At 44.6% G+C, this 13,107-nt stretch overlaps 1 protein-coding gene across 2 annotated transcripts in view; it reads left to right on the top strand.

Annotated features, from left to right (window-relative positions):
- cyriba (CYFIP related Rac1 interactor Ba) overlaps positions 1-13,107 on the top strand; it is a 50,530-nt gene that overhangs the window by 21,387 nt on the left and 16,036 nt on the right. For both annotated transcript variants that reach the window (XM_021612588.3, XM_090243463.1), the window contains exon 5: positions 1,222-1,358. In XM_021612588.3, the coding sequence (XP_021468263.1) occupies positions 1,222-1,358 (137 nt within the window). The remainder of the gene's footprint in view (positions 1-1,221; positions 1,359-13,107) is intronic.

Here is a 13,107-nt window from a genome sequence, read left to right on the forward strand (position 1 = left end):
TGCCATATTGGAAGGAGAAGCACTATTTAATTGGGAATTGAAGGGGAAGCGCCCTATTGGAAGGAGAAGCACTATTTAATTGGGATTTGAAGGGGAAGTGCCCTATTGGAAGGAGAAGCACTATTTAATTTGGATTTGAAGGGGAAGCGCCCTATTGGAAGGAGAAGCACTATTTAATTGGGATTTGAAGGGGAAGCACCCTATTGGAAGGAGAAGCACTGAGACGGTTCAGAAAAATTCAGGGCCGTCACAATACGGTTGTTACTCTTATTCAAAAGAAGCCATTTGCTTCCTACATCAAAATGAGCTTGATAAGGTCATTGAGTCAAATAAGCAAATGATTGACAGCTTGGTAAAGGCAGTACCGCCCATTGTAGGGAGCACATTTACGTCATTCCTCAAAGACCAATATTATAGTCTAGCTAGCAGCTAGGATCAAGTCTTTTCTATTTCCCATTATTATTTTATAGGGACAAGGAAATATTGTCAGAATCTTCTGCAGCAATTCCATTGTAATTCTGAGAATAATGGTCATTGGTGGTCAATGGTAATTATGTTGAATTGCAGTTAATTCCCATGAAGTTGAACTGCCTACTTATTGCCTACAATGTTTGACAACTTTCACTGACAGTATAATTTGCACTATCCTGCCCTCTCTAGCTTTACCGCTCTATTTCATTTCTCCTCCATCCTTCCATTCTCCTTTACTGTAGCTCCATCTGTCCTTCTCATATTTATCATTTCCTGTTACACTACTCCATATCCTAGTTTTACTTTCGCCTATCCCTCTATCCATTTCTGCATCTCACTCTCCCTCCATCTCTAATCCACCTCTCCAAGTTCTCATTTAACTTGCATCTTCACCTCTTTTTACCCCTCCTTGGCTATGTCCCTCCATCTTTTCCTCCACCTCCTCTGTCCATCTATCCTGATCGCATTCATCCCATCTGGCCTGCATATGCTCATTCTAATCCCTCCATGTCTTTTCTCTATCTCCCACTTTCCCCTCTCTTTCACCTGGTCTCCCTCCCTCTCTACCCTCTATTTTCCTCTCTCCCCCTGTATATCTATCCATTATATCCCCTATTTTCTTCCCTTACTTTCTCTCTCTCTCTCCCTCCCTTTCACCATTCACCCCCCCCCCGTTATCTCTTTCTCCATTCATTCCCTTCTCCCTTCCTCTCACTTCCCCTATTCCATCCCCCCATCTCTTTGATACAGAGGGGTCATTGCATGGTCTCCTGAAGGCTCTGACGAGCGCTCGCTGCAGTCCCACCCAGCATCTGGAGCAGGAGCAGGCATTGGCTCGACAGTTTGCAGAGATCCTGCATTTCACCCTGCGCTTCGATGAGCTCAAGGTACTTCTATCCCCTCCAATGAGCAATATATACAGAGTGCTTCTTCCTTCTTTGCTCCATCAGTCTGACAGTAGATCCACTCACTACAGGAGCAGCCATAGTAGCTCCACCAGTCTGACAGTAGATCCACTTACTACAGGATCAGCCATAGTAGCTCCATCAGTCTGGCAGTACATCCACTTACTACAGGGGCAGCCATAGTAGCTCCATCAGTCTGACAGTAGATCCACTCACTATAGGATCAGCCATAGTAGCTCCATCAGTCTGACAGTAGATCCACTTACCACAGGAGCAGCCATAGTAGCTCCATCAGTCTGACAGTAGATCCACTTACTACAGGATCAGCCATAGTAGCTCCATCAGTCTGACAGTAGATCCACTTACCACAGGAGCAGCCAAAGTAGCTCCATCAGTCTGACAGTAGATCCACTTACTACAGGATCAGCCATAGTAGCTCCATCAGTCTGACATTAGATCCACTTACTACAGGAGCAGCCATTGTAGCTCCATCAGTCTGACAGTAGATCCACTTAATACAGGAGCAGCCATAGTAACGACATCAGTCTGACAGTAGATCCACTTACTACAGTGGCAGCCATAGTAGCTCTATCAGTCTAACAGTAGATCAACTCACTACAGCAGCAGCCATAGTAGCTCCATCAGTCTGACAGTAGATCCACTTACTACAGGAGCAGCCATAGTAGCTCCATCAGTCTGACAGTAGATCCACTCACTACAGGAGCGGTCATAGTAGCTCAATCAGTCTGACAGTAGATCCACTCACTACAGGAGCAGTCATTGTAGCTCCATCAGTCTGACAGTAGATCCACTTACTACAGGAGCAGCCATAGTAGCTCCATCAGTCTGACAGTAGATCCACTTACTACAGGAGCAGGCATAGTAGCTCCATCAGTCTGACAGTAGATCCACTCACTACAGGAGCAGCCATAGTAGCTCCATCAGTCTGACAGTAAATCCACTCACTACAGGAGCATCCATAGTAGCTCCATCAGTCTGACAGTAGATCCACTTACTACAGGATCAGCCATAGTAGCTCCATCAGTCTGACATTAGATCCACTTACTACAGGAGCAGCCATAGTAGCTCCATCAGTCTGACAGTAGAGCCACTTAATACAGGAGCAGACATAGTAACGCCATCAGTCTGACAGTAGATCCACTTACTACATGAGCAGCCATAGTAGCTCCATCAGTCTGACAGTAGATCCACTTAGTACAGGAGCAGGCATATTAGCTCCATCAGTCTGACAGTAAATCCACTCACTACAGGAGCAGCCATAGTAGCTCCATCCGTCTGACAGTAGATGCACTCACTACAGGAGCAGTCATAGTAGCTCCATCAGTCTGACACTAGATCCACTTACTACATGAGCAGCCATAGTAGCTCCATCAGTCTGACAGTAGATCCACTCACTACAGGAGCAGCCATAGTAGCTCCATCAGTCTGACAGTAAATCCACTCACTACAGGAGCAGCCATAGTAGCTCCATCAGTCTGACAGTAGATCCACTTACTACAGGATCAGCCATAGTAGCTCCATCAGTCTGACATTATATCCACTTACTACAGGAGCAGCCATAGTAGCTCCATCAGTCTGACAGTAGAGCCACTTACTACATGAGCAGCTATAGTAGCTCCATCAGTCTGACAGTAAATCCACTCACTACAGGAGCAGCCATAGTAGCTCCATCAGTCTGACAGTAGATCCACTCACTATAGGAGCAACCATAGTAGCTCTATCAGTCTGACAGGAGATCCACTCACTACAGGAGCAGTCATAGTAGCTCAATCAGTCTGACAGTAGATCCACTCACTACAGGAGCAGTCATTGTAGCTCCATCAGTCTGACAGTAGATCCACTTTCTACAAGAGCAGGCATAGTAGCTCCATCAGTCTGACAGTAGATCCACTTACTACAGAAGCAGGCATAGTAGCTCCATCAGTCCATCAGTCTGACAGTAGATCCACTTACCACAGGCGCAGCCATAGTAGCTTCATCAGTCTGACAGTAGATCCACTTACTACAGGAGCTGCCATAGAAGCTATATCAGTCTGACAGTAGATCCACTCACTACAGGAGCAGTCATAGAAGCTCCATCAGTCTAAAAGTAGATCCACTTACTACAGGAGCAGCCATAGTAGCTCCTTCAGTCTGACAGTAGATCCACTTACTACAGGAGCAGCTATAGTAGCTCCATCAGTCTGACAGTAGATCCACTTACTACATGGGCAGCTATAGTAGCTCCATCAGTCTGACAGTAGATCCACTTAATAAAGGAGCAGCCATAGTAGCTCCATCAGTCTGACAGTAGATCCACTCACTACAGGAGCAGCCATAGTAGCTCAATCAGTCTGACAGTAGATCCACTCACTACAGGAGCAGTCATAGGAGCTCCATCAGTCTGACAGTAGATCCACTTACTACAGGAGCAGCCATAGTAGCCCCTTCAGTCTGACAGTAGATCCACTTACTAAAGGAGCAGCTATAGTAGCTCCATCAGTCTGACAGTAGATCCACTTACTACATGAGCAGCCATAGTAGCTCCATCAGTCTGACAGTAGATCCACTTACTACAGGAGCAGGCATAGTAGCTCCATCAGTCTTACAGTAGATCCACTCACTACAGGAGCAGCCATAGTAGCTCCATCAGTCTGACAGTAAATCCACTCACTACATGAGCAGCCAAAGTAGCTCCATCAGTCTGACAGTAGATCCACTTACTACAGGAGCAGGCATAGTAGCTCCATCAGTCTGACAGTAGATCCACTCACTACAGGAGCAGCCATAGTAGCTCCATCAGTCTGACAGTAAATCCACTCACTACAGGAGCAGTCATAGTAGCTCCATCAGTCTGACAGTAGATCCACTTACTACAGGAGCAGCCATAGTAGCTCCTTCAGTCTGACAGTAGATCCACTTACTACAGGAGCAGGCATAGTAGCTCCATCAGTCTGACAGTAGATCCACTCACTACAGGAGCAGCCATAGTAGCTCCATCAGTCTGACAGTAGATCCACTCACTACAGGAGCACCCATATTACCTCCATCAGTCTGACAGTAGATCCACTTACTACAGGAGCAGCCATAGTAGCTCCATCAGTCTGACAGTAGATCCACTTGATATAGGAGCAGCCATAGTAGCTCCATCAGTCTGACAATAGATCCACTTACTACAGGAGCAGCCATAGAAGCTCCATCCGTCTGACAGTAGATCCACTCACTACAGGAGCATCCATAGTAGCTCCATCAGTCTGACAATAGATCCACTTACTACAGGAGCAGCCATAGTAGCTCCATCAGTCTGACAGTAGATCCAATTACTACAGAAGCAGGCATAGTAGCTCCATCAGTCCATCAGTCTGACAGTAGATCCACTTACCACAGGCGCAGCCATAGTAGCTCCATCAGTCTGACAGTAGATCCACTTACTACAGGAGCAGCCATAGTAGCTCCATCAGTCTGACAGTAGATCCACTTGATATAGGAGCAGCCATAGTAGCTCCATCAGTTTGACAATAGATCCACTTACTACAGGAGCAGCCATAGTAGCTCCATCCGTCTGACAGTAGATCCACTCACTACAGGAGCATCCATAGTAGCTCCATCAGTCTGACAATAGATCCACTTACTACAGGAGCAGCCATAGTAGCTCCATCAGTCTGACAGTAGATCAAATTACTACAGAAGCAGGCATAGTAGCTCCATCAGTCCATCAGTCTGACAGTAGATCCACTTACCAGAGGCGCAGCCATAGTAGCTCCATCAGTCTGACAGTAGATCCACTTACTACAGGAGCAGCCATAGTAGCTCCATCAGTCTGACAGTAGATCCACTCACTACAGGAGCAGCCATAGTAGCTCCATCAGTCTGACAGTAGATCCACTTACTGCAGGATCAGCCATAGTAGCTCCATCAGTCTGACAGTACATCCACTTACTACAGGGGCAGCCATAGTAGCTCCATCAGTCTGACAGTAGATCCACTCACTACAGGATCAGCCATAGTAGCTCCATCCGTCTGACAGTAGATCCACTCACAGGAGCATCCATAGTAGCTCCATCAGTCTCACAGTAGATCCACTTACTACAGAAGCAGGCATAGTAGCTCCATCAGTCCATCAGTCTGACAGTAGATCCACTTACTACAGAAGCAGGCATAGTAGCTCCATCAGTCCATCAGTCTGACAGTAGATCCACTTACCACAGGCGCAGCCATAGTAGCTCCATCAGTCTGACAGTAGATCCACTTACTACAGGAGCAGCCATAGTAGCTCCATCAGTCTGACAGTAGATCCACTTACTACAGGAGCTGCCATAGTAGCTATATCAGTTTGACAGTAGATCCACTTACTACAGGAGCAGCCATAGTAGCTCCATCAGTCTGACAGTAGATCCACTTACTACATGAGCTGCCATAGTAGCTATATCAGTTTGACAGTAGATCCACTTACTACAGGAGCAGCCATAGTAGCTCCATCAGTCTGACAGTAGATCCACCTACTACATGAGCCGCCATAGTAGCTCCATCAGTCTGACAGTAGATCCACTTGATATAGGAGCAGCCATAGTAGCTCCATCAGTTTGACAATAGATCCACTTACTACAGGAGCAGCCATAGTAGCTCCATCCGTCTGACAGTAGATCCACTCACTACAGGAGCATCCATAGTAGCTCCATCAGTCTGACAATAGATCCACTTACTACAGGAGCAGCCATAGTAGCTCCATCAGTCTGACAGTAGATCCAATTACTAAAAAAGCAGGCATAGTAGCTCCATCAGTCCATCAGTCTGACAGTAGATCCACTTACCACAGGCGCAGCCATAGTAGCTCCATCAGTCTGACAGTAGATCCACTTACTACAGGAGCAGCCATAGTAGCTCCATCAGTCTGACAGTAGATCCACTTACTACAGGAGCAGCCATAGTAGCTCCATCAGTCTGACAGTAGATCCAATTACTACAGAAGCAGGCATAGTAGCTCCATCAGTCCATCAGTCTGACAGTAGATCCACTTACCAGAGGCGCAGCCATAGTAGCTCCATCAGTCTGACAGTAGATCCACTTACTACAGGAGCAGCCATAGTAGCTCCATCAGTCTGACAGTAGATCCACTCACTACAGGAGCAGCCATAGTAGCTCCATCAGTCTGACAGTAGATCCACTTACTACAGGATCAGCCATAGTAGCTCCATCAGTCTGACAGTACATCCACTTACTACAGGGGCAGCCATAGTAGCTCCATCAGTCTGACAGTAGATCCACTCACTACAGGAGCAGTCAAGGTAAGCTCCATCAGTCTGATAGTAGATCCACTTACTATAGGAGCAGCCATAGTAGCTTCATCAGTCTGACAGTAGATCCACTTACTACAGGGGCAGCCATAGTAGCTCCATCAGTCTGACAGTAGATCCACTCACTACAGGAGCAGCCATAGTAGCTCCATCAGTCTGACAGTAGATCCACTTACTACAGGATCAGCCATAGTAGCTCCATCAGTCTGACAGTAGATCCACTTACTACAGGAGCAACCATATTTGCTCCATCAGTCTGACAGTAGATCCACTTACCACAGGAGCAGCCATAGTAGCTCCATCAGTCTGACAGTAGATCCACTTACTATAGGAGCAGCCATAGTAGCTCCATCGGTCTGACAGTAGATCCACCTACTACATGAGCCGCCATAGTAGCTCCATCAGTCTGACAGTAGATCCCCTTACTACGGGAGCAGCCATAGTAGCTCCATCAGTCTGACAGTAGATCTACCTACTACAGGAGCAGCCATAGTAGCTCCATCAGTCTGACAGTAGATCTACTTACTATAGAAGCAGGCATAGTAGCTCCATCAGTCCATCAGTCTGACAGTAGATCCACTTACTACATGAGCCGCCATAGTAGCTCCATCAGTCTGACAGTAGATCCCCTTACTACGGGAGCAGCCATAGTAGCTCCATCAGTCTGACAGTAGATCCACTCACTACAGGAGCAGCCATAGTAGCTCCATCAGTCTGACAGTAGATCCACTTACTACAGGAGCAGCCATAGTAGCTCTATCAGTCTGACAGTAGATCCACTTACTACATGAGCAGCCATAGTAGCTCCATCAGTCTGACAATAGATCCACTTACTACAGGAGCAGCCATTGTAGCTCTATCAGTCTGACAGTAGATCCACTTACTACAGGAGCAGCCATAGTAGCTCCATCAGTCTGACAGTAGATCTACTTACTACAGGAGCAGCCATAGTAGCTCCATCAGTCTGACAGTAGATCCACTTACTACAGGAGCAGCCATAGTAGCGCCATCAGTCTGACAGTAGATCCACTCACTACAGGAGCAGCCATAGTAGCTCCATCAGTCTGACAGTAGATCCACTCACTACAGGAGCAGCCATAGTAGCTCCATCACTCTGCCTAGTAGTTCCACCAATCTGTCTTACAGCCTCTGCGTATGATACATCATGATTGTTTCTATATCTCTGGGCCATTCTTTACTCTCTCTGTACCTGGCATCCACCAAATGCTGCACTAAGTTCCCCCCCCACAATTACAACAGTTAACCTTCACATTGCTTCCACAGTCACCGTAATCATGTTTTCATCCACACATCTTTTCTTTCCTTTCCACTGAGCAGCTACATGGCCCATTCTTTGGCATTTGAAACACCGCAATGGGGATGGGACAAATTCTCTGATATTGAAACTAAGGAATCCTATCTGTACTTTTCCAGTCAATTCCTTCTAAAACCTCAGCAGCACTGATAAGCTTTCAGTTATTTGTCCCTCTTTCCTACTGATCAACCTTTTGGCCTCAATCACTCTGCTTCCCTTCACATTTTCTTTAATATCTAGTGGACATACAGTGCCTTGCGAAAGTATTCGGCCCCCTTGAACTTTGCGACCTTTTGTCACATTTCAGGCTTCAAACATAAAGTTATAAAACTGTATTTTTTTGTGAAGAATCAACAACTAGTGGGACACAATCATGAAGTGGAACGACATTTATTGGATATTTCAAACTTTTTTAACAAATCAAAAACTGAAAAATTGGGTGTGCAAAGTTATTCAGCCCCTTTACTTTCAGTGCAGCAAACTCTCTCCAGAAGTTCAGTGAGGATCTCTGAATGATCCAATGTTGACCTAAATGACTAAATGACTATAAATACAATCCACCTGTGTGTAATCAAGTCTCCGTATAAATGCACCTACACTGTGATAGTCTCAGAGGTCTGTTAAAAGCTCAAAGAGCATCATGAAGAACAAGGAACACACCAGGCAGGTCCGAGATACTGTTGTGAAGAAGTTTAAAGCCGGATTTGGATACAAAAAGATTTCCCAAGCTTTAAACATCCCAAGGAGCACTGTGCAAGCGATAATATTGAAATGGAAGGAGTATCAGACCACTGCAAATCTACCAAGACCTGGCCGTCCCTCTAAACTTTCAGCTCATACAAGGAGAAGACTGATCAGAGATGCAGCCAAGAAGCCCATGATCACTCTGGATGAACTGCAGAGATCTACAGCTGAGGTGGGAGACTCTGTCCACAGGACAACAATCAGTCGTATATTGCACAAATCTGGCCTTTATGGAAGAGTGGCAAGAAGAAAGCCATTTCTTAAATATATCATAAAAAGTGTCGTTTAAAGTTTGCCACAAGCCACCTGGGAGACACACCAAACATGTGGAAGAAGGTGCTCTGGTCAGATGAAACCAAAATTGAACTTTTTGGCAACAATGCAAAATGTTTGGCGTAAAAGCAACACAGCTGAACACACCATCCCCACTGTCAAACATGGTGGTGGCAGCATCATGGTTTGGGCCTGCTTTTCTTCAGCAGGGACAGGGAAGATGGTTAAAATTGATGGGAAGATGGATGGAGCCAAATACAGGACCATTCTGGAAGAAAACCTGATGGATTCTGCAAAAGACCTAAAACTGGGACGGAGATTTGTCTTCCAACAAGACAATGATCCAAAACATAAAGCAAAATCTACAATGGAATGGTTCAAAAATAAACATATCCAGGTGTTAGAATGGCCAAGTCAAAGTCCAGACCTGAATCCAATCGAGAATCTGTGGAAAGAACTGAAAACTGCTGTTCACAAATGCTCTCCATCCAACCTCACTGAGCTCAAGCTGTTTTGCAAGGAGGAATGGGAAAAAATGTCAGTCTCTCGATCTGCAAAACTGATAGAGACATACCCCAAGCGACTTACAGCTGTAATCGCAGCAAAAGGTGGCGCTACAAAGTATTAACTTAAGGGGGCTGAATAATTTTGCACGCCCAATTTCAGTTTTTGATTTGTTAAAAAAGTTTGAAATATCCAATAAATGTCGTTCCACTTCATGATTGTGTCCCACTTGTTGTTGATTCTTCACAAAAAAATACAGTTTTATATCTTTATATTTGAAGCCTGAAATGTGGCAAAAGGTCGCAAAGTTCAAGGGGGCCGAATACTTTCGCAAGGCACTGTAGATATTGGGACCCCAGTGAAAACCCCTCTCAATCTAGCATAAGCACCAGCCTTTTAATCTTCTTCCCATCAAGTTTTTCAATTTTCAGCCTGGCTACCACACAATATACTAATATACCAATATACCACACAGCCTGGCTACCACACAATATTAACAACCTACCATTTCTAATGAACCAAGCTAATTTCACTTCACCTACCTCTTTCTCTATGGCAGTGGTTCCCAAACGTTTTATAGTCCCGTACCCCTTCAAAAATTCAACCTCCAGCTGCGTTCCCCCTTTATCACCAGGGTCAGCACACTCACAGATGTTGTTTTTTGCCATTCTTGTAAGCCTTCCACACACACACTTTATGATACATTTATTAAACATAAGATTGAGTGTGAGTTTTTGTCACAACCCGGCTTGTGGGAAGTGACAAAGAGCTCTTATAGGACCATGGCACAAATAATAATATAATAACCAATAATTTTGCTCTTTATTTAGCCATCTTACATATAAAACCGTATTTGTTCATAACAAATGGTGATTAACTCAAAACACAGGTTAATAAGAAGGGTGTGCTTGAAAGGATGCACATAACTCTGCAATGTTGGGTTGTATTGGAGACAGTCTCAGTCTTAAATAATTTTCCACACACAGCCTGTGCCTGTATTTTGTTTCATGCTAGTGAGGGCCAAGAATCCACTCTCACATAGGTATGTGGTTTCAAAGGGCATCAGTGTCCTAACAGCGCGATTTGCCAAGGCAAGAAACTCTGAGTGCAGCCCTATCCAGAAATCTGGCAGTGGCTTCTGATTAAATTCAATTTTCACAGAAACGCTTGTTGCAATAGCGATTGCAAGAAGACAGTGAATGTTCAGTCATACTTTCCAGGTCTATACCCAAACAGTCTGAGTTACAGTTTTGACTTAAATCTGCTTGAAAATCTATGGCAAGAAGTGAAAATGGTTGTCTAGCAGTGATCAACATCCAATTTGATAGAGCTTTAAGAATACATTTTTTTTAAATAATGTGCAAATATTGTACAATCCATGTGTGCAAAGCTCTTATAGACTTACCATGAAAGACTCAACTGTAATTGCTGCCAAAGGTGATTCTAAGATGGAGGTTGAATACTTACCTATTCAAGATATAGTCGTGTTTTATTTTTCATTAATATTTCTTCCACTTTGACATTACAGAGTATTTTGTGTAGATCGTTGACAAAAAAAAAAGACAATTGAATCCATTTTATTCCCTTTTTGTAACAACAAAATGTGTCAAAATTCAAGGGATGTGAATACTTTCTGAAGGTACTGTAGATTGACTCATCTCTACCAACCTCCCATGTACCAGACTTCTGACTCAACTGCAATGCTATGGATATGAGAACCACCTTTCTGCCCTTCAGCTCAAGTTGCACTCTTTCTCTCTGTCTTTGATCTTTAGGATTACTTAAGGGTACTCCCTTGATTTTATACCCTCCACCTCTTTTAAATTTAATCTCTTTAAATGCTCATACCCGAGCTGACAAGGTAAAAATCTGTCATTCTGCCCTGAGCATGGCAGTTAACCCACTGTTCCCAAGGTGCCGGAGGCAGCCCACCACACCTCTCTGATTGAGGGGTTGGATTAAACGCGGAAGACACATTTCATAAGTAGGAAGCCGAAAGAGAAGAGATAGTTGTCAAGTTTGTTTTTAACCAAACGATAGAGGTAAGCGCAGAACATTGTTTGGGAATGGGTTATATATATATTTTTTCCTACTGGTAAGAATAGAAGAGTTTCCATGTTTTAGTCTGCGGTTGTCAGCGACTGTATCCTCAACTCCTTTCAAATGCACATTCCTCTGCATAGCATTATTTTCGCAGGGAGAAAAGAACGATATTCTGAATGAAAGACTACAAGAAATCAGAGATCATGAGGAAATAGTATGGATGAAACACTAAATCGATTTTCTCAATGATCTCCACTGTGGTAATTTTTTGTATAATGGTATTAAGTGTAAATTATCAGCGACAAAGAAAGTGATAGAGATATGAGATGATACGGAGAGAATGAAAGAGGGAGAGAAGATGACAGGGAGAATAAATCGAATCAAAGTTTATTTGTCACGTGTGCCAAATACAACAGGTGTAGTAGACCTTAAAGTGAAATGCTTACTTACAGGCCCTAACCAATAGTGCAATCTTTAAGTATAAAATAGGTATTAGGTGAGCAATAGATAAGTAAGGAAATAAAAAACAGTAGCGAGAAATAATAACAGTAGCGAGGCTATAACAGTAGCGAGGCTATATAACCAGCTTATCCAGAGATACAACCTCTCTTATCATCACTCAGTGCCTGGGCTTACCCCCGCACCCCACCATACCCATGTCTGCGCATTATGCCTTGAATCTATTCTACCATGCCCAGAAATCTGCTCCTTTTATTCTTTAGCCGTACCCTCATCCCACTCCTCCTCTGTTCCTTGGGTGATGTGGAGGTAAACCCAGGCCCTGCGTGTCCCCAGGCACCCTCATTTGTTGACTTCTGTGATCGCAAAAACCTTGGTTTCATGCATGTCAACATCAGAAGCCTCCTCCCTAAGTTTGTTTTACTCACTGCTTTAGCACACTCCACCAACCCGGATGTCCTTGCCGTGTCTGAATCCTGGCTTAGAAAGGCCACCAACAATTCTGAGATTTCCATACTCAGCTACAAAATGTTCCGTCAAGATAGAACTGCCAAAGGGGCAGGAGTTGCAATCTACTGCAGAGAGAGCCTGCAAAGTTCAGTCATACTTTCCAGGTCTATACCCAAACAGTTTGAACTTCTAATTTGAAAAATGAACCTCTCCAGAAATAAGTCTCTCACTGTTGTTGCCTGCTATCGACCCCCCTCCGCTCCCAGCTGTGCCCTGGACACCATTTGTGAATTGATCGCCACCCATCTAGCTTCAGAGTTCGTTCTGTTAGGTGACCTAAACTGGGATATGCTTAACACCCCGGCAGTCCTATAATCTAAGCTAGATGCCCTCAATCTCACACAAATCATCAAGGAACCCACCAGGTACAACCCTAAATCCGTAAACATGGGCACCCTCATAGACATTATCCTGACCAACTTGCCCTCCAAATACACCTCCGCTGTTTTCAATCAGGATCTCAGCGATCACTGCCTTATTGCCTGTTTCCGCTATGGGTCTGCGGTCAAACGAACACCCCTCATCACTGTCAAACACTCCCTAAAACCCTTCTGCGAGCAGGCCTTTCTAATCGACCTGGCCCGGGTAT

The sequence above is a fragment of the Oncorhynchus mykiss genome, chromosome 8, assembly GCF_057628025.1.
Source record: "Oncorhynchus mykiss isolate SJ-2025 chromosome 8, ASM5762802v1, whole genome shotgun sequence".
Lineage (NCBI taxonomy): Eukaryota > Metazoa > Chordata > Actinopteri > Salmoniformes > Salmonidae > Oncorhynchus > Oncorhynchus mykiss.